The sequence below is a fragment of the Pan troglodytes genome, chromosome 20, assembly GCF_028858775.2.
Source record: "Pan troglodytes isolate AG18354 chromosome 20, NHGRI_mPanTro3-v2.0_pri, whole genome shotgun sequence".
Classification (NCBI taxonomy): Eukaryota; Metazoa; Chordata; class Mammalia; order Primates; family Hominidae; genus Pan; species Pan troglodytes.
In genome coordinates this window covers 40,004,490-40,030,770 of record NC_072418.2, presented here as the reverse complement: position 1 = coordinate 40,030,770, position 26,281 = coordinate 40,004,490, and the positions used below count along the sequence as shown (strand labels likewise).

At 41.3% G+C, this 26,281-nt stretch overlaps 2 protein-coding genes across 2 annotated transcripts in view; one reads left to right on the top strand and one right to left on the bottom strand.

Moving 5' to 3' along the window:
* ZNF461 (zinc finger protein 461) overlaps positions 1-22,576 on the bottom strand; it is a 28,109-nt gene extending 5,533 nt beyond the window's left edge. Inside the window, 4 exon segments of the mRNA XM_001164894.7 lie at positions 12,164-12,259; positions 14,010-14,136; positions 20,431-20,519; positions 22,427-22,576. Of these exon segments, the coding sequence (XP_001164894.2) occupies positions 12,164-12,259; positions 14,010-14,136; positions 20,431-20,439 (232 nt within the window). The 5' untranslated portion in view covers positions 20,440-20,519; positions 22,427-22,576.
* Positions 22,577-22,627: 51 nt separating this feature from the next.
* The window catches only part of ZNF567 (zinc finger protein 567), a 54,626-nt gene continuing 50,972 nt past the window's right edge, over positions 22,628-26,281 (top strand). The window contains exon 1 of the mRNA XM_063801553.1: positions 22,628-22,938. The gene's annotated coding sequence lies outside the window, so the exon portion shown is untranslated. The remainder of the gene's footprint in view (positions 22,939-26,281) is intronic.

Below are 26,281 nucleotides of genomic sequence, written 5' to 3'. Positions count from 1 at the left end.
GTTTCGCTCTTGTTGCCCAAGCTGGAGTGCAATCACACAATCTCGGCTCACTGCAACCTCCGCCTACTGGGTTCAAGCGATTCTCCTGGTTCAGCCTCACAAGTAGCTGGGATTACAGGCACGTGCCACCATGCCTGGTTAATTTTTTGTATTTTTAGTAGAAATGGGGTTTCACCACTTAGCCAGGCTGGTCTTGAACTCCTGACCTCAGGTGATCCGCCCACCTCGGCCTCCCAAAGTGCTGGGATTACAGGTGTGAGCCACCGTGCCCAGCAGAGAATATGTATTTCTTATACTTGAAAATGGATATTGGTTTTTTGTTTTGTTTTGAGATGGAGTCTCGCTCTGTCCCCTGGGCTGGAGTGCAATGGTGCGATCTTGGCTCACTGCAACCTCCACTTCCCAGGTTCAAGCGATTCTCTTGCCTCAGCCTCCTGAGTAGCTGGGATTACAGGCGCGAACCACCGCATCTGGCTAATTTTTGTATTCTTAGTAGAGATGGGGTTCACCATGTTGGCCAGGCTGGTCTTGAACTCCTGACCTCAGGTGATCCTCCCGCCTTGGCCTCCCAAAGTGCTGGGATTACAGGCGTAAGCCACCACGCCCAGCCAGTTTTTTTTGTGGTTTTTTTTTGTTCCGTTTTGTTTTTTTTGAGATGGAGTCTTGCTCTGTCACCCAGGCTGGAGTACAGTGGCGCAATCTCGGCTCACTGCAGTCTCTGACTCCCGGGTTCAAGCAATTCTCTGCCTCAGCCTCCCAAGTAGCTGGGATTACAGGCACATGCCACCACATCGGCTAATTTTTTTTGTATTTTTAGTAGAGACGGGGTTTCTCCACGTTGGTCAGGCTGGTCTTGAACTCCTGGCCTCAAGTGATTTGCCCACCTCGTCCTCCCAAAGTGCTGGGATTAGAGGTGTGAGCCACCATGCCTGGCCAGGTTTATTTTTTGAGACTACTTTTATTATTAAAAAATCTGGCCTGGAGTGGTGGCTCACATCTGTAATCCCAGCACTTTGGGAGGCTGAGATGGGAGGATTACTTGAGTCCTGGAGTTTGAGACCAGCCTGGACAACATAGTGAGACCTTGTCTCTACTAAAAAAAATAAAAATAGAAATGTAGCTGGGTGTAGTGGTGTGTACCTGTGGTCCCAGCTACTTGGGAGGCTGAGGTGGGAAGATTGCTTGAGCCTGAGAGGTCCAGGCTGCAGTGAGCTGTGATCACTCCACTGCACTCCAGCGTGGGTAACAGAGTGAGACCCTGTCTCAACAACAACAAAAAAGATCTGTTGTATAACCCTGTGCCCACACTGGACAATACTGCATTGTACACCTAAAATTCCATTAAGAGGGTAGATCTCATGTAAAGTATTTACAACACAAGAACATTTTTTAAAGTGTTTACATATTTAATAAATACTTTTTTCTATTTCTTAGCATACAGCACCAATGTAAATAAATATTAATTATAGCATCCATAGTTAAATTTCTCAATATTTGTTTTTGAGAAACACTGAGTATTTTTTGAGAAACACTTTATTTCCCACTTTATTGAGGGAAAATTGACAATTAAAATTTATATATTTAAAGCATACAACCTGATGATTTGATATACATTTACATTGTGAAATAATCACCACAGTCAGCTAACTAACCTATTCATCACCTTACATAGTTAACTGTTTTCTTTTTTTTGTGGTAACAAAAAAACATGTACCTTCAGTACGTTTCAAATATACAATACAGTACTGCAAACTAGAGTCATAATATTCTAGAGTCTGAATATGGATATTCAGAATCCACTCATCTTGCATAACTGAAGCTTTATTTTATTTATTTTTTTGAGATGGAGTCTCGCTCTGTTTCCCAAGCTGGAATGCAGTGGAGCGAACTCGGCTAACTGCAACCTCCACCACCCGGGTTGAAACGATTTTCCTGCCTCAGCCTCTTGAGTAGCTGGGACTACAGGCGTGAGCCACCATGCCCGGCTAATTTTTGTATTTTTAGTAGAGGCAGGGTTTCACTATGTTGGCCAGGCTGGTCTGGAACTTCTGACCTCATGATCCACCCGCCTCAGCCTCCCAAAGTGCTGGGATTACAGGCGTGAGCCACTGTGCCTGGCCAGATTTTGACTATTTTGTTGTTGTTGTTGTTGTTATTGTTGTTGATTGAGATGGAGTTTCACTCTTGTTGCCCAGGCTGGAGTGCAATGGTGTGATCTCAGCTCACTGCAACTTCCGACTCCCAGGTTCAAGCTATTTTCCTGCCTCAGCCTCCCGAGTAGCTGGGATTACAGGCGTGTGCCACCACGCCCGGCTAATTTTTTGTATTTTTAGTAGAAACGGGGTTTCACCATGTTACCCAGGCTGGTCTCGAACTCCTGACCTCAGGTGATCCACCCTCCTCTGCCTCCCAAAGTGCTAGGATTAGAGGTATGAGCTGCCACACCTGGTCAAAATTAGACTTTAGGAAAGTTTGTGTCAGCCCCTGTGAGCTTGACAGCTTCCAAATACTTAAAGACTTACCTGATTAGATTCGTGGTGTTATTAACAAGTATGATTTTTTGGCTATTTTACAAGAAAATGTGTCAAAGTCTGGAAGATCTGCATAACTAATTGGAGCAATATTTTCCAAATAACTAATGCATCATGTTACAAAACAGGTACCACAGATAAGAGATCCATTCAAAAAACAAGACAGACTAGTGAGTTTTAATTTAATAGATTAAATTCAGAGGCAGATGTGAGATCCAACTGTCTTCTTTTAATCCAAGCATTAAAGAAACGTGCAAAAAATGAAAAACATTGCCACTTTTCACAATAAATATTTTCGTTTTGTTTTGGAAAATATAACTTATTTAAGTTAACATATAGTTTATTATTTTTAAATGAATTAAATGAATATTTCATTTTTCCTAGATTTAATTTCTAAGACAGTTAATATTGAAGGATATAATCTACATATGCAAGAGCTCTTGGGGTTCTCAATAGTTTTTAAGAATATAAAGGCATCTGAGAATAAAAAGTTTGAGACTGATAACTATATATAGCATTCCATTCTAACACAATTTATTTTCCCATATAGCTAATGATGGACATTCTGGTTGCTTCCAATAGTTGACTATTATGATTAGTGCTGCTATGAACATTCCTGTACATTTCTTTTGGTGGAAATAATTACTCTTTTCTGTTAGGTATGCACATCAGAGTGAAATTGCTGCATCATAGGATATAAATTTCTTCAGCTGTAGTTGACATTATGCAACAATTTTCTAATTTAGGCCAGGTGTGGTGGTTCACGCTTGTAATCTCAGCACTTTGGGAGGCTGAGATAGGCATATCACTTGAGGTCAGTAGTTTGAGACCTGCCTGGCCAGCATGGTTAAACCCTGTCTCTACTAAAAATACAAAAATTAGCTGGGTGTGGTGGTGGGTGCCTGTAATCCCAGCTACTTGGGAGGCTGAGGCAGAAGAATCGCTTGAACCCAGGAGGTGGAGGTTGCAGTGAGCTGAGATGCGCCAGTGCACTCCAGCCTAGGTGACAGAGCAAGACTCTGTCTCAAAAAAGCAAAAAATAAATAAATAAATAACATTCTAATTTAAAATTCCACTTTCAATTTACTTTCAATTATTTTGCGTATATACCTAGAAGTAGAATTGCTTGATTATATGGCAATTCTATTTTTAATGTTTTGAGAAATTACCATACTGTTTTCCATAGTGGCTGTATGATATAGCTTGGATGTGTCCCCTCTAAATCTCATGTCGAATTGTAATCCCCAGTGTTGGAGGTGGGGCCTAGTGGGAAGTAATTGGATCATGGGAGCGGTTTTCTCATAAATGGTTTAGCACCATTCCCTTGGTGCTATCCTCATGATGGTGAGTGAGTTATCATGATATCTGGTCCTTGAAAGTGTGTGGGCTGGGTGCGGTGGCTCATGCCTGTAATCCCAGCACTTTGGGAGGCCGAGGTGGACAGATTATCTGAGATCAGGAGTTCAAGACCAGGTTGGCCATCATGGTGAAACTGTGTCTCTACTAAAAATACAAAATTAGCTGGGTGTGGTGGCAGGCACCTGTAATCCCACCTACTCGGGAGGCTGAGGCAGGAGAATTGCTTGAAACCGAGGTGGAGGTTGCAGTGAGCTGAGATTGCACCATTGCTTTCCAGCCTGGACAACAAGAATGAAACTCCGTTTCAAAAAAAAAAAAAAGAAAAAGAAAATGTGTGGCACCTCCTCGCGCCCCCCCACTCTCTCTCTTGCTCCTGCTTTCACCATGTAAAGTGCCTGCTCCTGCTTTGCCTTCCACCATGAATAAAAGCTCCTTGAGGCCTTCCTGGAAGCTGAGCAGGGCCATGCTTCCTATAAAGCCTGCAGAACCATGAGCCAATTAAACCTCTTTTCAAATTACCCAGTCTCAGGTATTTACAGCAATGCAAGAATGATCTAATACCTTGTACCATTTTACATTCTCACCAATAGTGCACAAAGGTTCAAATTTCTCCACATTCCTGGCAACACTTGTTATGTTTTTTTTTATATTAACCATCCTATTGAGTGTGAGGTGATATCTCATTGTGTGTTTTTTTGTTTGTTTGTTTTTGTTTTCGTTTTTGGTTTTGTTTTTCAGAGTCTCATTGTCACTCAGGCTGGAGTACAGTGGTGCAATCTCAGCTCACTGCAACCTTCGCCTCCCAGGTTCAAGTGATTCTTGTGCCTCAGCCTCCCAAGTACCTGGGACTACAGGTGCATGCCACCATGCCTGGCTAATTTTTGTATTTTTTGGTAGAGACGGGGTTTTGCCATGTTGGCCAGGCTGATCGCGAACTCCTGACCTCAAGTGATCCACCTGCTTCGGCCTCCCAAAATGCTGGGATTACAGTCATGAGCCACCGTGCCCAGCCTCATTGTGGTTGTGACTAGCATTTCCTTAATGGCTAGTGATTTTGAACATCTCTTCATGTGCCTGTTGGCCCCAGCAGCACAAGAGGTATGGAGCAGATCAGAATAGCAGTGTAATGGTTCTGAAAACTAAACTGTCATTGGAACTAAAGCCTACAAAAGTAGATCAGATCTTTACTAAATCTAACAGGATAACTACTTGCTCAAATTGATTAAATAGAATCAAGACTCTCTGAAACATAATAACGAAAATATCCAAGGTACAACTGAAAATCACTTCTCATACCAAAAACCAAGAAAACCAAAATCTGAAGGAGAAAAGGCAATCAACTAATGCAAATACAAGGATGAAGCACATGTTGGAATTATCTGACAAAGACTTTAAAACATGCTTCACAAAAAGGCTTTGCCAATCAATTTTAAATTTTCTTGAAACAGTATATTTTATTATTTATTTATGTTTTTTTTGAGACAGAGTCTCACTCTTGGCGCCCAGGCTGGAGTGCAATGGCATAATCTTGGCTCACTGCAACCTCTGCCTCCCAGGTTCAAGCAATTCTCCTGCCTCAGCCTCCTGAGTAGCTGGGATTACAGGCTGGGCCATTGTGCCCAGCTAATTTTTTGTATTTGTAGTAGAGACGGGATTTCACCATGTTGGCCAGGCTGGTCTTGAAATCCTGACCTCAGGTAATCCACCCTCCTCAGCCTCCCAAAGTGCTGGGATTACAAGTGTGAGCCACTGTGCCTGGCCTGAGCCACCACGCCTGGCTGAAATAGTGTACTGTAAACTTAAAAACTGCTAGGAGAGTAGATGTTAAATGTTCTCCCACACACAAAAAAATAAGTTTATAAGATAACTATTGTGGAAGAACAAAAAAAGAAGCATGTGAGGTAACAGATATGTTAATTAGCTAGATTTAATCGTTTCACAACATATACGTATATCAAAACATCATATTGTAGACCATAAATACATACAATTTGTATTTTTCAATTAAAAGTATTTAAAAAATAATCTGGCTGGGCGTGGTGGCTCACACCTGTAATCCCAGCACTTTGGGAGGCCAAGGTGGGTGGATCACGAGGTCAGGAGTTTGAGACCAGCCTGACCAACATGGTGAAACCCCGTCCCTACTAAAAATACAAAAATTAGCCAGGCATGGTGGTGGGTACCTGTAATCCCAGCTACTCAGGAGGCTGAGGCAGGAGAATTGCTTGAACCCGGAAGACGGAGGGTCCAGTGAGCTGAGATTGCTACTGCACTTCAGCCTGGGCGAAAGAGTGAGACTCCGTCTTAAAACAAAAAAATTAAATAATAATAATAAGAATCCATGAGTCAAAGAGGGAGTCTCAAAGGAAAAAATTTTCAAAACAACTATAAGTACATATATACATCCTTTATGAATATACAGAATAATAACACCACATACAACTTCATACTTATAACTTCAACAAATTAGAAGATATGGACGAAATCTTTGAAAATCACAAACTACCAATACTCTACTAAGATAAAATAGGCAATCTGAATAGTCCTACAACTATTAAATAAATTGAATTTGTAATTAAATAGCTCCCCAAAAGAAATCTCTAGGTTCAGACAGTTGCTCTGGAGAAGTTTACTAAACATTCATATGACGTTTTACACAACGTCTTCCAGAAAACAGAAGAAAAGACAACACTTCTCAACTCACTTTATAAGGCCAGTATTACTCTGATACCAAAACAAGACTAGGGTGACACAACAAAGAAAATACAAATCAATATCTTTCATGAACTTAAATGAGAAAATTGTTAACTAAATTTTAGCAAATCAAATCCAACCCAACAATGAATAAAAAGCATAATATACCATGACTAAGTGGGATTTATTCTAGGTATAAGAAGCTAATTTAATATTTAAAAACAGTTCAATGTAATATATTATATAAATATGATAAATAAGAAAAATAACATGATCACATCAACACTCATTCATATTAAAAAAAAAAAAAGCCTCCCAGAGCATTAGAGAGGGGAACTCTCTCAACCTTATAATATAAAGTATCTACAAAATTCCTAGAGCTGGCCGGGCGTGGTGGCTCATGCCTGTAATCCCAGTACTTTGGGAGGCTGAGGCGGGTGGATCACGAGCTCAGGAGATCAAGACCATCCTGGCTAACACAGTGAAACCCCGTCTCAACTAAAAATACAAACAATTAGCCATGCGTGGTGGCAGATACCTGTAGTCCCAGCTACTAGGGAGGCTGAGGCAGGAGAATGGTGTGAGCCTGGGAGGCGGAGCTTGCAGTGAGCTGAGATTGCGCCACTGGACTCCAGCCTGGGGCACAAAGCGAGACTCCGTCTCAGGAAAAAAAAAAAAAAAAAAATTCCTGGAGCTAACATCATACGTAATGTTAAAAGATGGAATGCTTTCCCTTCAAAATGGGGAAAACACAGGATGTCCACTTTTACCACCCTTATTCAACATAGTATTAGAAGTTTTTGCCACTCCAATAAGGCAAGAAAAAGAAATAAAAGGCATAGATTACGAAATAAAAGAAAATTATCTATTTGTCAATAATTTGTTTATAAGTAGGAATCTCTAAGAAAAAAAAACTAGTACTAATATGCAAGTTGAGTAAGATCACAAAATATAGGATTAATATATAAAATTAACTACACTCCAATATAAAAATGCAATGCCATTTACAAATGCTCCAAAGAAAATGAAATACTTAGGTATAAAACTAACAAAACTTGTACAGATTCTGTATGATGAAAATTGTAAGATGCTAATAAAAGAAATCAAGGAAAACAAAAATATTTGGAGAGGCACGCTGTGTTCATGCTTTGGAAGACTGAATAGAATAAAGGTGTTCTCTCTTACTTCATCTATAGGCTTAACACAATTCCCATGAAAATCTCAGCAAATTTTTTGTAGATACAGACAAGCTTTTCTAAAACTTATATGGAAAGAAAAAGGTCCTAAGGATAGCCAAAATAATTATGAAAAACAACACAGTGGGAAGAATCACTCCTTCCAATGTTAAGGTTTACTGTATACCTGCAGCCATCATGAAAGGTGGCACTAAAAGAGAGATGGTCACAAAGATCAATGCAACAGAACAGAGAATGCAGAAAGAGACCCACACAAATGTGCACAACTAAGTTTTGACAAAGGTGAAAAAGCTATTCACTTGAGAAGGGATAACTTTTAAATAAATGCTATGGGCGTCCATAGAAAAAAAAGAACCTTGATCTAAATTTCACAACTTTACAAAAATGAACACAAAATGAACCACGAACTTAAATGAAAAATGTAAAACTATAAAATTTCTGGCCAGGCATGGTGGCACATGCCTGTAATCCCAGCACTTTGGGAGGTGGAGGCAGGCAGATCACCTGAGGTCAGGAGTTCGAGACCAGCCTGGCCAACATGGTGAAACCCCGCCTCTACTAAAAAAAAAAAAAAATACAAAAATTAGCTGGGTGTGGTGGCACTTGCCTGTAATTCTAGCTGCTTGCAAGGCTGAGGCAGGAGAATCACTTGAACCTGGGAGGTGGATGTTGCAGTGAGCTGAGATTGCCCCATTGCACTCCAGCCTGGGTGACAGAGCAAGACTCCGTCTCAAAAAAAAGAAAAAAACAAAAAACAAAAAACTATAAAATTTCTAAAAAAGAACATTGGAGAAAATCTTAAGGACCTTTGAGTAGGCAAACAGTTCTTAGACGTGACACTAAATACACATACACACACCAAAAACACAATTCATAAGAGAAAAGAAGATAAACTAGACCTCATCAAAATTAAAAACTTTTGCTCTGCAAAGACCCTGTTAAAAGGATAAAAAGACAAATTACAGGGCAACCCGCTGGGGTCCCCTTCCATGCTGTGGAAGCTTTGTTCTTTCGCTCTTCACGATAAACCTTGCTACCACTCAAAAAAAGACAAATTACAGACTGGGAGAAAATATTTGCAGGTCATAAATCCAACAAAGGCATTCTGTCTAAGATACAAAAAGAACTTTGAAAACTCAACAATATAAAACTAACCAAATTAGAAAATGGGCAAAAGGCATGGAGAGACATTTCACTAAATAGGATAGACAGATGGCACACACAGATGTTCAACATTACTTGCCATTAAGGAAATTCAAAATTAAAACCACAATAAGATATAATAACCTATTAGAATGGCTACAATGAAAAACAATTAGAACACCAAGTGCTGACTATGATTAGAGAAATTGGATCACACATACATTGCCAGTTAAGAATGTAAGACGGTACAAACATTGTTGACAATAATTTGGCAGCTCCTTGAAAAACTAAAAATGGACTTATTACACCACCCAGCAACTACACTCTTGAGCATTTATCATAAACAAATGAAGACTTGTTTTCATGTACAAGTTTGTACATGAATGTAAAAAACAAAAACCCATATGTATGTGTATGTGTATATGAAATAAAAGGAAAAAAGCCATTTTCCAAAGGACAAGTATTGCAGGATTCTATTTATGTAACATTTATGAAATTACATAATTATATAGAGAACAGAACAGTGGTTGCCAAGGTGTATTAGTCTGCTCTCATGCTGCTGATAAAGACATACCCAGGACTGGGTAATTTATAAAGAAAACGGTTTAATGGACTCACAGTTCCACGTGGCTGGGGAGGCCTCACAATCATGGCAGAAGGCAAAGGAAGAGCAAAGGCACATCTTACATGACAGCAGACAGGAGAGAATGAGAGCCAAGCGAAAGGGGAAACCCCTTATAAAACCATCAGATCTTGTGACACTTATTCACTACCACGAGAACAGTATGGGGGAAACTGCCCCAATGATTCAATTATTTCCCACCTGGTCCCTCCCACAACACGTGGGAATTACGGCAGCCTACAATTCAAGATGAGATTTGGGAAGGGACACAGCCAAACAATATCACAGGGGTTAGGAAAAAGAGAAATGGGATAAGTATAGCTAACACAAGGGAGTCTTGTGAGGTATTGTTGAGTATTTTGGCTATTGTGGTGGTGACACAAGGCTACATGTGATAAAACTGCATAGAGCTATAAATATACACACAGAAATGAGTGCATGTATAACTGGTGAAATCTGAGTAAGTTCTATGAATTGTAGCAATGTCAATTTTTTGGTATGGTATTGTACTATAGTTGGGTAAGGTATTAACCCTGGGGGAAGCTGCAAAGGGGGTGCACAGGACTCCCCTGTACATTTCTTTGCAACCTCTTGTGAATCCATAATTATTTCAAAATAAAAAGTCTTTTTTTAAAGAAAATCCATGCCAAGGAAAAGGCCTACCCAGGTATAAAAAAACTGGTAAAGGAATGTTATCTTTACATTAAAATATGTATGAGAATATGTACCATTTTTCCATGATTCCTCTCTATTAATTTCCTAGGGTTGCCATTAACAAAGTCCCACAAACTGGGTGGCTTAAAACAACACAAATGTATTCTCTCACAGTTCTGTAGCACTTGATTGATTGATTGATTGAGACAGGGTCTTGCTCTGTTACCCAGACTAGAGTGCAATGGCAGAATCATGGCTCTCTGCAGCCTTGACCTCCCAGGCTCAAGCAATACTCCCAACTCAGCCCCTTGTGTAGATGGGACTACAGGTAGCATGCCACCATGCTAGGCTAATTTTTTTTTTTTTTTGGTACAGACAGGGTCTCACTATATTGCCCAGACTGGTCTCAAACTCCTAGGCTCAAGCAATCCTTCCACCTTGGCCACCCAAAGTGCTGGGATTACAGGCATGAGCCACCATGTTCAGCCTACAGCACTTCAATGAATCACAGACATCATCAAAGAACTCTAGCCTGTAGAATGGATCTGCCCTTGGCCTATAGCACCCCAAACTTTCCTGGTTGATCTCCTTCCTTCTCAATCATCCCTCTGCCATCTCTACCTCCTCAATATAGTCATATATTACTTTCTCTAACTTTCCTAATTTCTGATCAACACTATTTTTTTGCCTAGTGATTCTATTAGAACATCCATCCATGTATTGTTGATCCCGTTAGATTGAAAACTCTCTATAACACTTTAAAAATGTATTCCCATCACCTAGCAAAGCAACTTGTATGGATCTTTTATCTATTTATTTAGAGACAGCATCTTGCAGTGTCACCTAGACTGGAGTAAAGTGGTACAATCTTGGCTCACTGTAGCCTCAAACTCCTGGGCTCAAGTGATCTCCCACCTCAGTCTGCTGAACATCTGGGACTACAGGCATGTACCACCATGCCTGGTGAATTTTTTAATTTTTAATTTTTTGTAAAGACAGGGCTTTTGCTATGTTGCCCAGACTGGTCACAAACTCCTAAGCTCAAGTAATCCTCCCACCTGAGCCTCCCAAAGTGCTGAGATTACAGGTGTGAGCCACTGAGCCCAGCCTGAATCTTTTAAAAAACTAATAAGCAGGCTGGGCACAGTGGTGTATGCCTGTAATCCTAGCACTTTCAGAGGCTGAGGTGGGAGGATTGCTTAAGGAGGTCGAGACCAGCCTGGGCAATACAGCGAGACCTCATCTCTGCAAAAAATTAAAAAATTAGCCATGCATGGTGGCATGGGCCTGTAGTTCCAGCTACTCAGGAAACTTAGGTGAGAGGATTGCTTGAGCCAGGGAGGCAGAGGTTGCAGTGAGCCGAGTTTGCACCACTGTACTCCATCCAGCCTGAGTGACAGAGTGAAACCCTGTCTCAAAACAAACAAACAAAAATTAATAAACACTATAGATTGTGTCCTTTGATGTACAGAAGTTTTTAGGTTTGATGTAGTCCCATTTGTCTGTTTTTGCTTTTGTTGCCAGTGCTTTTGGTATTATACACAATAAATCATTGCCAAATCCAATGTCATGAAGCTTTTCTCCAATATTTTCTTCTAAGAGTTTTATTGTTTTAGCTCTCACATTTAGGTCTTTGATCCATTCTGAGTTAATTTTTCTATATGGTGTAAGACAAGGGTACAACTGTATTCCTTTGCCTGTGGATAATCCAATTTTCTCCATGGAAGTGTTGGCACCCTTGTCTAAAATAATTTGACTATTTATGCAAGGGTTTATTTCTGGGCTTTCTATTCTATTCCTTTAGAATATCTTTATGCCAGTACCACACTGTTTGATTACTATATCTTTGTAATATGTTTTGAAATCAGGTTTTCCCAAAGTTTGGTTTAAAATAAACTTGCCAACCCAACATTCTGACCAGCTGGCCTGCTCTCTGCAAGAGCTTCCTATGCTTGCTCACTCACCTGGGCACCATCTTCCTGTCTCTTCCCTCACAACCATCCAGGGCTCCTTCCCTTGCTCCAATGAGGAGATTACGGCTGGCTTAGAAACAGAAAGTCCTAGTTATAAGAAAAGAAATTGAGATGAGATGGAAATGAATGTATCCAAATACAGTGATTTAGAACTGATTAAAATAAAAATAAATCACAGATAAAAATGGTACTTGATAAGGGATACAGAGGAAATAAAGGAGAAGAGATGAAACACTCATATTCAGATGAACACAGGATCATAACAAACAAAGCAAACAAATAGGCGATAAAATAGTACTTAAATTTATGTAAGGTTTCTCTTTTTTGCTGTGAGGAAAAAAAAGAAGCTTCTTGAGATATTTATTCTTTTTTTTTTTTTGAGATGGAGTTTTGCTCTTGTTGTCCAGGCTGGAGTGCAATGGCACAATCTTGGCTGACTGCAACCTCCACTTCATGGGTTCAAGTGATTCTCCTGCCTCAGCCTCCTAAGTAGCTGGGATTATAGGCGCATACCACTCTGCCTGGCTAATTTTTGTATTTTAGTAGAAACGGGGTTTGGCCCATATTGGCCAGGCTGGTCTCAAACTCCTGACCTCAGGTGATCCACTAGCCTCAGCGTCCCAAAGTGCTGGGATTACAGGCATGAGCCACAGCACCCAGCCTCCTTTTTTTTTTAATGTTAACTGTACAAAGTTCTTAAAAAATAACTTCCAAAGGCAAATCACTTAAAAGAGAGTACAGGTCAGGCGCGGTGGCTCACACCTGTAATCCCAGCATTTTGGGAGGCCAAGACGGGTGGATCACTTGAGATCAGGAATTCGAGACCAGCCTGGCCAACATGGTGAAACCCTGTCTCTACTAAAAATACAAAAATTAGCTGGGCGTGGTGGCGGGCACCTGTAATCCTAGCTACTCAGGAGGCTGAGGCAGGAGAGTTGCTTGAACCTGGGAGGCAGAGGTTGCAGTGAGCCAAGATATGCCATTGCACTCTAGCCTGGGCAACAAAAGTGAAACTCTGTCTCAAAAAAAAATTAAAAAGGCCAGGTGCGGTGGCTCATGCCTGTAATCCCAGCACTTTGGGAGGCCGAAGCAGGTGGATCACCTGAGGTCGGGAGTTTGAGACCAGCCTGACCAACATGGAAAAAACACATCTCTACTAAAAATACAAAATTAGCCAGGCGTGTTGGCACATGCCTGTAATCACAGCTACTCGGGAGGCTGAGGCAGGAGAATTGCTTGAAGCTGGGAGGCAGAGGTTGTGGTGAGCTGAGATCACGCCATTGCACTCTAGCCTGGGCAATAAGAACGAAACTCCGTCTCAAAAATAAATAAATAAATAAAATAAAAAAGGAAAGATTACATTTATTATAGGAAATGGAGTGGTGCTCACTTGAGAATAGTAAATGAACCTTTATTACTCCAGCCTATCACTCTATTACCCAGGAAAGAAAAAAGCTTCACTCCTGGAACCCACGTGTCTAGTTTTAATCTTATGCTAGTACACTGGCAGATTTAGCACAGTGGAAGTGAAACAAAAGACAGAGTCTGCTTTCTTTGACAGTGTTATGCTTTAACATTGCAGATTTCCAATTCTGCCCCTTAAACATCAAGGAGTTATTATAAGAAAGGACCAAAAGAACGTGTAAGGATGGGGAAAATGAAAATGTACCTCCATTTAGCTGTGCTGGTTTCTACAATACATAAAGAGAAAATTCATCCAGTTATTTGAAAGCTAGCCCTAAATTAATAGGGGAGAAAGCAGAAATTCCAAGAAGTAGATTGTGAATTGTTAGAGGAATTCTGAATTGTCAGGTTCTTAATTTTTAGATAACTTTACCAAGTGACACCAAGTTGCTATAATTCTCCAACATCACCTCCTTGTACAAATTCCTCTGCGCTGGGTTCAGGCATTCCCATTCCTCCTGAGAGACATCTATAGCCACATCTCTGAACATCACCAACTCCTAAAATGACAAATAATAGTACTATTTTTGAAATTATAAGAAATGTTTTTAAAAAGAAAAGAGAGGTGCTAAAAGAAGGTACTGCAAGGAAGGAGACAGTCTACTGAATATATAGGCTAAGCCTGGGACATGGGTCAAAGAGGAATTTAGTGTGACTGAAGCAGAGTGCCCATATGTTCTTAAACAATTCATTTTCTGCAGACACATCTTCTTGTGTAGGTGGAAACTCCTGTTAATCAGTCATCTCAAAACTAAGAAAATAAGTAGAGGCTCCCAATTAAATTAAATAGTCAAAAACTTTTAAATCTTTCCAAAATGTCTTATTAAAATCTCTATCTTGAGAAAAAGAACTTGAAGATTTTTCTTCATAATTATGACTATCATGCCATAGGCATTTTTAGTTTTCCTGCAAATTCTTTAGCACGCATCTGGTGCAGACTATATTTTCCATAGATGGACACTGCTGTATCTTGCATCCCAAATATTCTTCTTCAGTGTAACCTTGACATCCCCCTTCCAATTGGCGTAAAGGTCTGTGCCCCCTTCTCTTGAACCTGAAAGGACATCTGTGACTTATTCAACCTATAGAATACGGCAGAAGTGATTATGTGACTTCTGTGGTTAGATCACAAAAACGTCTCATACTTCTGCCTTACTTTCTGGGGATGTTCGTTCTGGAAACCCAGCCACCATGTTCCTAGGAAGCCTAACAAGCTCTCCATGGGAGAGCTCATGAGGAAAGGAACCAAGCCTCCCCAAACAACAGTCAGCAACAGCTTGCAAACCATGTGAGGGAACTATCTTGAAAGTGGGTCATGTAGTTCCCAATCAGACCATTTCAGCTGATACCACATGGAACAGAGCTGAGCGATCCCTACTGAGCTCTGCTCAGATTGTGGATTTGCAAGCCCAACCATGATTGTTGTTTTAATCTACTAAATTTTGGGTTGGTTTATTATCTGGAAATAGTTATTGTAACTGTAATATGATTTTTATTGGTAGCATAACATTGGTAGCATAACATTTTTAAGAGACAGGGTCTCACTATATTTCCCTGGCTGGTCTTGAGCTCCTGGGCTCAAGCAATCCTCCCACCTTGGCCTCCCAAAGTGCTGGGATTACAGGTATGAGACACTGCACCTAGCCTCATTTAATCTTACAATAAGAGATTTAATAATTCTCTTAAACTTGAATCTCTGGAGTGAACAAAATCTCTACAGTATTTTCTAAGGTACATATTCCATTGTTTTGCAATCACACCTGAGAGGTCTTAACTGTTATCATCCACCACCTCTCCCTGTATATTTACTATGTTCCCAAAGAATATTAATGTAGAATGATCCAGACTCTCATAGATGTGGCCCAAGTCTAACATATGCTGTTCAATCTAAAACCGGAGTTTGTAATTGGTGATCATATATTTTCTGGCAAGATCTCCAATTTTTCCATGCAAGCACTAATCCTATCTCCATCTAATTCTAAAGCCTCACACAGCAAAGTCTCTCTGCTCAGTGAGATCATACAACACCAATTCCTATCACATCTCACAGGAAAATCCCAAATTGTGAATTTCAAAGATTTCCCACGTGTGATTTAATTAACCATTCATTCCCTGAGGACACCTCAGGTGGTGGCTTTTTTTTTCTCCCACAGCCTTCGTACCACTGTCCTCCTTGTTTCTCATTGTTGGTGTCAGACAACTGTCTTTCCTTCTCTAAAATCTTTTTTTTTTTTTTTTTTTTTTAAGCAGAATCTCACTGTTGCCCAAGCTGGAGTGCAGTGGCATGATCTCAGCTCACTGCAACCTCTGCCTCCTGGGTTCAAGTGATTCTCATGCCTCAGCCTCCCGAGTAGCTGGGATTACAGGTGCACACCACCGCACCCGGCTAGTTTTTGTATTTTTTGTAGGTATGGGGTTTCACCATCTTGTCCAGGCTAGTCTCGAACTCCTGACCTCAAATGATCCACCTGCCTCAGCCTCCCAAAGTGCTGGGATTACAGGCGTGAGCCACTGCACCTGGGCCCCTTCTCTAAAATTTAATGTCATCATTTCATCAGTCTATACCATGTATTATCCCTCTCTGTTGCAGTGATGTGTTCACATGCAGGTTTTTGCCCCTCAGGAATTTTACCTCCTGGCTCAGTATCACTAACTCTAATACTACTAATCTTTATTTTCAGCGATTTCAAATGCTGAAAACAAAACATCTTCAAAACCTATGATTCTATACCTAGCTAAAATCCTTTAAAATGAAGGTGAAATAGTTGATTTTTTTTTTTAAAAAAAAGACAAACAAAAGCTGAAAGAATTTGTCACCGGAACACCTATGCTACAAAAATGTAAAAGGAAATTCTTCAGGTGGAAAAAAATTGATACTAGATAAAATCTTCAGTCTATATAGAAGAATAAAGAGTGTTAGAAATAGTAAACATAGGGGTAAATACATAAGCTACTCTTTTCATTTAATAATTTCTTTAAAAGATAATCAACTAAAGAAAGAAATATATGCTTTAAGCAAATTTAGAAATAAAATATATGACAATAAAAAAGATGGGAAGGGGAAATAGAAGTATCCAGTTGTGTCTGGCACAGTGGCTCACCCCAGTAAGCCACTGCAGGGAGGCAGGATTGCTTAAGGCCAGGAGTTTGAGACCAGCCTGGGTAACAAAGCGAGATCGCATCTCTACAAAAAAAATTTAAAACATTAGCCAGGGGTGGTGGCACACAACTGTAGTCCTAGTTACTTGGAAGGCTGAGGCAGGAGGATCACTTGAGCCTAGGAGTTCGAGGCTGCAATAAGCTATGATGACACCACTGGACTCCAGCCTGGGAAACAGAGCATGACCCAGTCTCTTTTAAAAAAAAAAAGAGTATCCAGTTGTAATATGTTTACATTATATCTGAAGTGTTCTAAAATGACTTGAATAGTGTAAAGCACATTGCAAACCTTAAAACAACCCCTAAAACAGCAAAACAAAGAGATATAGCAAATAATTCTATAGTGAAGATAAAATTAAATACTAAAAAAATAAGATTAATCCAAGACAAGGTAGGAAAACAGGAAAAAAAATTTAAAAAGAACAGATGACAAGATGGTAGAGTAAAACCTAACTATATTGCTAATTACATTAAATTTAAGTGGTCAAACTACAGTATATTTCCTGATTTATTTTATAGAGCCAACATTGCCTTGACACTAAAACTTAAAAATTAATTAAAAATTAAGATGAAATAAAGTCACTTTTACATAATAAAATCTGAGAGAATGTGTCACCAAAGACCCAAACTACAGGAAACACTAAGGGAAGATCTTCAGGCTAAAGAGAAATGATACAGGATGGAAACTCAGATTACAGGAAGGAAGGAAAAGCAACTAGACATTTTTTCCTGTTTTCCAACACATATAGTTTCTTATCTTTGCAAATTCTTTCCACATTTCCAAGTATTTCTTTTTTATTTATTTCTTTTTTTGAGGCGGAGTTTCGCTCTTTTGAGGCTGTAGTGCAATGGCACAATCTCAGCTCACCGCAACCTCCGCCTCCCGGGTTCAAGTGATTCTTCTGCTTCAGCCTCCTGAGTAGCTGGGATCACAAGCATGCGCCACCACGTCTGGCTAATTTTGTATTTTTAGTAGAGATGGGGTTTCTCCGTGTTGGTCAGGCTGGTATCGAACACCCGACCTCAGGTGATCTGCCCGCTTCAGCCTCCCAAAATGCAGGGATTACAGGCATGAGCCACCGCACCTAGCTATTTCCATGTATTTCTAATTCATATATTTTCACTCTTTTTGGTAGGAGCATTCAAAGCTATGATTTTTCCTTAGGGTCCTGCTTTTTAATTTAATTTAATTTTTTTGAGATGGAGTCCTGCTTTGTCGCCAGGCTGGAGTGCAGTGGCAGGATCTTGGCTCACTGCAATATCCTCCCCGCCGGGTTCAAGTGATTCTTCTGCCTCAGCCTCCCGAGTAGCTGGGATTACAGATGCGCACCACGACACCCAGCTAATTTTTGTATTTTTAGTAGAGATGGGGATTCACCATGTTGACCAGGATGGTCTCCATCTCCTGACCTCGTGATCCGCCCGCCTCAGCCTCCCAAAGTGCTGGGATTACAGGCGTGAGCCACTGTGCCTGGCCAGGGTCCTACTTTAACTAAATCTCATTTGTTTCTTGTTTCAATATGCAATGGTATCATTGATTACTAAAAATTCTTTACTTTTAGATTATATTTCCTCTTTGTTCCCAGACTTATTAAGACATAATTTATAAACTTTTGATAAAATTAGCTTTATTTCTCTGATTTTATTATTAAATTCTAGTTGTATTTCACTGTATTCAGGCAACATTATCATTTCTAATTACTGGATATTACTGTGGCCTCAGATTTTGTCATTTTTTACTGAATGTTCCACAGCCACTTGAAAGAATGAATATTAACAATTATCAGGATACCAAATTTTATATATATATATATCAATAATATAGATCTGATACAGTATGTGATTTAGTACTTCTATTTCCTTATTAAATTTTGTCTACTTGGCCTGGTTTGGACTGAGAAGAGTGAATTAATGTCTCTTACTGCTGGTAAGTGTCTATTTCTTCTATCTGCTCTAAATTTTACTTTAGGAGAGGTAATGCTATGATATTCAATACACATATATTCAGAACTGTTATATCTTCATTTTGAAATTTATACTTTAAAAGTATATAATGTCTTTCTGCCATGTTTAATTCTGTGATGTGGCCTGAATCTTACTTAGTCTGTTTTCTTTATTCTGTCTTTTTTTGTAGAGACAGGGTCTTGCTATGTTGGCAAGGCTGGTCTAACTCCTGTTCTAAAGCAATTCTCCCGCCTTGGCCTCCCAAAGTGCTGGGATTATGGGCAAAAGCTGCCATGCCCAGTCCTGTTTTCTTTTCATTCTATTTGCCTGGTATAGTTGTTCGCCCATCCTTTTCTTAACCTTTCTAAATCAGTGAATCACTCAGGTGTCTGGGTTTTTCTTTGTAATTCAATCTGAAAGGTCTTTTAATAGATGAGTTAAACCCAATTTGCATATGTTAATAAGGTATATATGTTTGCTCTCTGGTCTTAACTTTATTATGTAATTTTTTTTTTTTTTTTTTTTTGAGACAGAGTCTTGCCTTGTCACCCAGGCTGGAGTGCAGTGGTGTGATCATAGCTCACTGCAGCCGCAAACTCCTGGGATAAAGTGATCCTCCCACTTCAGCCTCAGCCTCTCGAGTAGCTAGGACTACAGGTGCACACAACCACAAGCAGCTGATTAACACAAAAATTTTTTTTGTAGAGATGGAGTTTTATTATGTTGCCTAGACTGGTCTGGAACTCCCAGACTCCAGCGATTCTCCCACCTCAGCCTCTCAAAGTGCTAGAATTACTGGCGTGAGTCACCGTGCCTGGCTTTTATCATGTGATTATTTTGTTAATTCTGTCTTGCTCACTCTCTCTGCATATATCTGGGAAGTCTTACTATACACAAGTTATTTTCTGTCTCTCACTACCAGTTAAGCTTCAGAAGGGAAGATATGTATGTATGTGATATTTTTTTCCCCACTGATTTATTCCGTTACCTAGAAGAATGCCTGTCGCATCGTAGGTACTCAATAAATATTCATTAATCACCTCATCAAATCAAAGTTCTGACAAGAGAAACACTAATATTTTCTTCAAAAGAATATTATTTGTGTTCTCTCCTTGTGTCTGTTAAAAGATTTCACGTAAGGAAGATGAAGAATCATTTATTCAACAAGTATATGAACATGAGTTGGAGAGGAGAGGAGCAAAAATGAAGGCCCTGAAATTCTGGCACCGTCACTTACTCACTAGTAAGTTATTGTATAATTCCCAGGTAAGAAACGATGTCAGAATAAATAATGCAGGCCAGGCACAGGGGCTCACGCCTGTAATCCCAGCACTTCGGGAAGCTCAGATGGGCAGATCATTTGAGGCCAGGAGTTTGAGACCAGCCTGGCCAACTTGGCAAAACCCCGTATCTACTTAGAGTACAAAAATTAGCTGGGTGTGGTGGCACGTGCCTGTTGTCCCAGCTACTTGGGAGGCTGAAGTGGGAGAATCGCCTGAACCTGGGAGGTGGAGGCTGCAGTGAGCCAAGTTCGCACCACTGCACTCTAACCTTCCCACCTGGGAGACAGCGAGGCTATGTCTCAAAAAAAAAAAAAAAAGCAAATAGTCACATGCCCTATACAAAAAAAACAAAAACGAACAAACAAAAAATCAAGTATTGTAATTAGGAGCAAGAAAAAACCAACTTACATGGGCCATGTCTTATTTTAGAATTGAATGTATTATTTAATCCTCTTCTTCGTTCCCTCTGGAAGAAACTCAATCCAAAGAAGGTGTTGCTGGGAGAGAGGGGAGTTAAAAAAAAGACAGGAGATTATTGCCTCTAAGCTCCCAAAATGTTAATTCAGAATGACATTTTTCTTCCCCCTTCATATCTCCTATTCCCAGACCTGATACATACATACATAAATTATTAGTGGGAATTTGGACAAATCCTAGCTTTACTCAAAACCATGAGGAAACTCAGCTACAGCAGGATAGACTCAAGAAAAGCAAGGATCACGCTCTTCAGCAGAAGGGATAGTTAGGCCAGCCCATTGTCCCAATACTATGATGAAATCGAAGCCAGGATCAGGGTGCTGAGAACTGCACTGGGTAGATTTTCACTGAATTAAGAGGAAAAAGAAAAGGTAATGAACATTATGAGAAAAGATTAGGGAAACAGAAAACAGACCCAAAAGACCCAATGTATGTGTAACAGAAATTTCAAAAATAGAGGCTGAAACAACACAGATGGAAGAGAAAAAATAAATAGAACAAAAATTTGCAGACCAAAATAAATTCTTGAGTCTTTAGTTTGAAGTACAGTGCTGTAAGAATTAAAGAAGAATCATACCTGCAAACATCCTGAAAAATATTCTTAAGTTTGTCTTTGAATACAGACAAAAGGACATAAATATCTTTTAGTAAGAAGTTGCAGAGGCCGGGCACGGTGGCTCACGCCTGTAATCCCAACACTTTGGGAAGCAGATGCGGGCGGATCACGAGGTCAGGGGCTCAAGACCAGCCTGGCCAACATGGTGAAATCCCGTCTCTACTAAAAATACAAAAATTAGCTGGGTGTGGTGGCGGATGCCTGTAATCCCAGCTACTCGTGAGGCTGAGGCAGGAGAACTGCTTGAAACCCGAAGGCGGAGGTTGCAGTGAGCCGAGATCGCGCCACCGCACTCCAGCCACGGTGAAAGAGAGAAACTCCGTCCCAAAAAAAAAAAAAAAAAAAAAAAAAAAAAAAAAAGGAAGTTGCAGAACAATGTGTATTGTGGCCAAATCTCAGGAAAAAAAAATCAAACACATAGGTACATAAGCATACTACATATGTGGTGTTTTTCTGAGGCTGTAATGATAAATGCGGGGTAGCAATGTGATTTTCGCTTGTGTTTTGTGTGTAAATCTACAGCTAACTCCTCAAGTAGTCAGGAGGATGAGAGATGGATGAATGACAGATCTCTGGAGTGGGGCGTCCTGAGCCTTAGATGTGTGCACAGGAGCGGGGTGAGGTGAATGTGCGTGTGTCTGTGTATGAGAGACCAGAGTTGACTGAGAGGAGTGGAAGCTCTCTGCCTGATCGTGTGAGCCTGAGGATAACGTGAATTTTTTTTTTGAGACAGTTTCATTTCACTCTTGTTGCCCAGGCTGGAGTGCAATGGCGCGATCTCGGCTCACAGCAACCTCCGCCTCCCGGGTTCAAGCGATTCTCCTGCCTCACTCAGCCTCCCAAGGAGCTGGAATTACAGACATGCACCACCACACCCGGCTAATTTTGTATTTTTAGTAGAGGTGGGGTTTCTCCACGTTGGCCAGGCTGGTATCGAACTCCCGATATCAGGGCATCCACCCGCTTCGGGCTCCCAAAGTGCTGGGATTACAGGGGTGAGCCACCGCTCCCGGCCTGTAAATGTGCTTTTTCTTTCACGTAAATAAATGAGATTTACACAAATAGCCATTCACAATCATGGTCACAGTCACCTACAAACCCCATTTACACAAATGATCAGGCACACAATCACACTGTCACTAAAGCACACCCACGCACCAGGTCGCTGTCCCAACAGTAACACACAGCCCAAAGATAAACCCTACTTCCTCACGCATTCAAAACACACCCACCTAAGGGCTGATCCCGCACTCAGAGGCCTAAACTATAGACATTCCCCTTCCGCGGCACTGGTGAGCCAGGATTTCTTACCTTCAGCATCCTCAGGGAAGGCTCTGGTCCAAGCTCTGATTCGGATTCCAAGCGAAGCCACACGCCCAGCTCTGCCTTCTCCACCGGCCCGGGACATCCTTACCTGCCTCTACCCGGAGACCATTCCTGCGAGGCTCCTACCGGAAGTAGCTGTGGACAGCAGTGTCCTCTGGGAAATGCAGTCCGAGGGGAGAGCGCCTGGGCTGGAGCGGGTGTGTTCCGCCGGGCTCCGGGGTGCACTTGCGCAGTTTCACCCGAGGCTGGAGTGACGCCAACCTGTTAATGTTCGTTTTCGGATTCTGGACTTCGGGTTCCGCTGAGGACGGATTTCGGAATAGGCACAGAGGCTGTCCCGAACCCCTCAAGGCGGCCTCCGCCGGCTGTGGCTGAAGATAATTTTCGGCGGGCGCGGACTAACCCGGCTTCCCTTTGTGGAGTTGTGGTGAGAAAGGTGTTTTGTTGTGTGCGTGTCCGAAGGTGACTCCGGAGGAGAAGGTGGATATGAACTGACGGTGAGGGTGTAGCGCGTGAGATTTGTATGTGAAACGATTTAAAAAAAATTTTTTTTTTGGCCGGGCGCGGTGGCTCACGCCAAGGCGGGCGGATCACCGAGACCAGCCTGACCAACATGGAGAAACCCCGTCTCTACTAAAAATACAAAATTAGCCGGGCGTGATGGCGCATGCCTGTAATCCCAGCTACTCGGGAGGCTGAGGCAGGAGAATCGCTTGAACCCGGGAGGCAGAGGTTGCGGTGAGCCGAGGTCGCGCCATTGCACTCCAGCCTGGGCAACAAGAGCAACTCCTTCTCAAACAAACAAACAAAACTGTATGTCATATATTTGACTCAATTTATTTATTTATTTATTTAGAGACAGAGTCTTCTTGCCCTGTTGCCCGGGCAAGAAAAAACAAACAACAACAACAATAAAAAAAACTGTACGTCATATATTTCACTCAACTTTTTTTTTTTTCTTTTTGAGACAGGGTCTTCATGCCCTGTTGCCCGGGCTGAGTGCGGTGGCGCGATCCTAGCTCACTGCAGTCTCCACCTCCTCAGCTCCTCCCGCATCCACCTCCCAAAGTGCTGGGATTGCAGGCGTGAGCCACCGGGTCAGGCCAAAACGATTTATTTTATTTTTATTTTTTTGGTAAAGACAGGGTCTCGCTATGTTGCCCAGGCTGGTGGTCTCGAACTCCTGGGCTCAAGCGATCCTCCCGTCTCGGTGGCCAAAGTATTGGATGACAGGTGTGAGCCACCGCGCTGGGTGGTGAAACGGTTTTGAGGCTTTTTGAGAATGGCTGTTCTATATGCCCGCGTGAGGTTCATGCGGCGAGCGCCGCCACTCCCGCAGTGGCCCCTGTGGGGGTGATACGTGATGTGGCTTAAATGTGAGAGGCCACCTGGACCCGTGTGATTGCCACGTTTGCAGGAGCGCAGCCACGTGCACAGGGATCGTGTGACATTCTGTGTGAGGCTTTTTGCGCTGGGTCCACCCATGATTAGAGGACTAGTGTGACTGTGGCGGCCCCTGAGAAGTGAAGAAGCTGGTTGCGACCAGGAAGGTCTGAGATGGATGAATGACAGATCTCTGGACCAGGGCGTCCTGAATCTTAGATGTATGCATAGGAGCGGTGTGAGGTGACTGTGTATGTTTGTGTGTGAGAGTCCAGAGCCGACTTAGAGGAGTGGAAGCTGGCACATGTTATCTGCCAGAAGGGACAGATCCATGGTAAGGATTTTTAACCTTGCTGAGAGACCAGTAACTCCATCACCAAGTGTAATATGAGGAAATGGTGCTTGTTTGAGAACAAGTGATTCTGCTTGTGTCTGATTCTCATTCATGTATGTGAGATGGTTTGCACTTGAAACTGTCAGTGAGAGAGAAAGTAGAGTGAAATATGTGACGTACAGCTGGCCCTCCCTATCCATGGGTCTTGCATCGTGGATTCAACAAACCTTCAGTTGAAAATATCTGGGAAAAGAAGTTGATGTTTGCATCTGTACTGAACTTGTACAGGCTTTTTTTTCTTGTCATCATGCCCTAAAAAATAGAATATAACAACTATGTACATAGTATTTACATGGTTATTAGGTGTTATAAGTAATCTAGAGAGGGTTTAAAGAATATGGGAGGATTTCCATAGATTATATGCAAATACTGTGTGCATTTTATATAAGGGACTTGAGCATCTGTGTATGTTGGTAGGGAGGGGTCCTGGAGGGACACTGAGGGATGACTATGTGAAAGTGGTTTGCGAATATGCTCAAGTCTCTAGATGAATTGTATGACAGTGAAGGGGTACGTGATTAGACTGTTGTGGCTTTGAGGTTGATGTGTATGTTTTAAAGGATTATGATTGAGTTGGAGATCATGTGAGATTTGGTGTGTTTGAATGTGACATGAATTAAAATCCGAATGAAAGATTGCAAAGTTATATGAATGTAGTAACTACATAAGAGAATGCAGGTATCTGGGACCCATGGATACGTTACAATGGGGAAAATAAATAATCAGACCTTTCAGGGATTACTTTTCAGGGTAGTTTGGTGGCAGCACTTTGTATAAGGAAGGCAAATCCATATCCATAGTGTCTATTTCAGTGAGAAAAAAGCAGTCCGATGTAACCAACCTGCCACCAGAGAATGGTGCCATGTTGGGACTCAGTGTTGGTCTCTGCACAGTCACTCTAATAAAAGCCATAGGTCCCTTTTGGAAGACTGGGAGAAAGATTAACAGTATAAATTTCTGGAAGTATACTGGTGCTCTTCCTTAAGGGGACCTGGCCTCCCCTTCGTTCAAGGGCTTCTGGGTCTCTTCACTGGCTCAAGTCTGGGTATTCATTGAGGGACACTGACTTTCTGTCTTTATGAATCAAGTTATGCTTTTGTTCACTTGACCTAGAAGTCTTCCACTTACACAAATCAATTAACGCTTTAGTAGATTTCCTATCTATTTAACTTCCATCAAAGAATATCAGCCATCTTCCCAGATAGTTACCTTGTAACAGATATTTTCTTTGAAATGTTCTTTCATGGCCATTTTGCATTCTTTATCACAATAAATTATTGTTTCATTTTTATTAAATTGTTTTAAATTAGACACTGGCTCTGAACTGACCTTAATTCCAGGAGACCCAAAACATCACTGTGATCTACCAGTCAGAGTAGGGGCTTATGGCAGTTAGGTGATGAATGGAGTTTTAGCTCAGGTCTATCTCACAATGGGCACAGCAAGTCCCAGAAGCATTCTGTGGTTGTATCCCCAATACCATACACATAATTGGACTAAATCTACTTAGTAACCGGCAGAATCCCCACACTGATTACCTGACCTGTGGACTGAGGGCTGTTATGGTGGGAGAGGCCAGGTGGAAGCTACTAAAACTGTCTCCACCTAGAAAAATTGTAATTTTTTTTACTATTTTTGTAAATAGTAAAAATTTACTATTTACAAAATAATAGTAATGGATTCCCACCCCATCACCATTCAACTTGCCTATTTGGCCCTGCAGAAGACAAATGGGTCTTGAAGAATGACACTGGATTATCATAAGCTTAACCAGGTGGTGACTCCAGTTGTAGCTGCTGTACCAAATGTGGTTTTGTTGCTTAAGGATATTAACACATCCTCTGCTACCTGATGTGTAGCTACTGAGCTGGCAAATGCTTTTTTCTCCATCCTTGTTATTTAAAACCACCATAAATAGCTTGCTTTCAATTGGTAAGGCCAGTAATACGCTTTCACTGTGCTGCCTCAGGAGTGTATCAGCTCTCCAGACACATATCGTAAGTTAGTTCACAGGGATCTCAATTGCCTTTTCCTTCCACGAGATACTGCACTGGGCCGGGCAT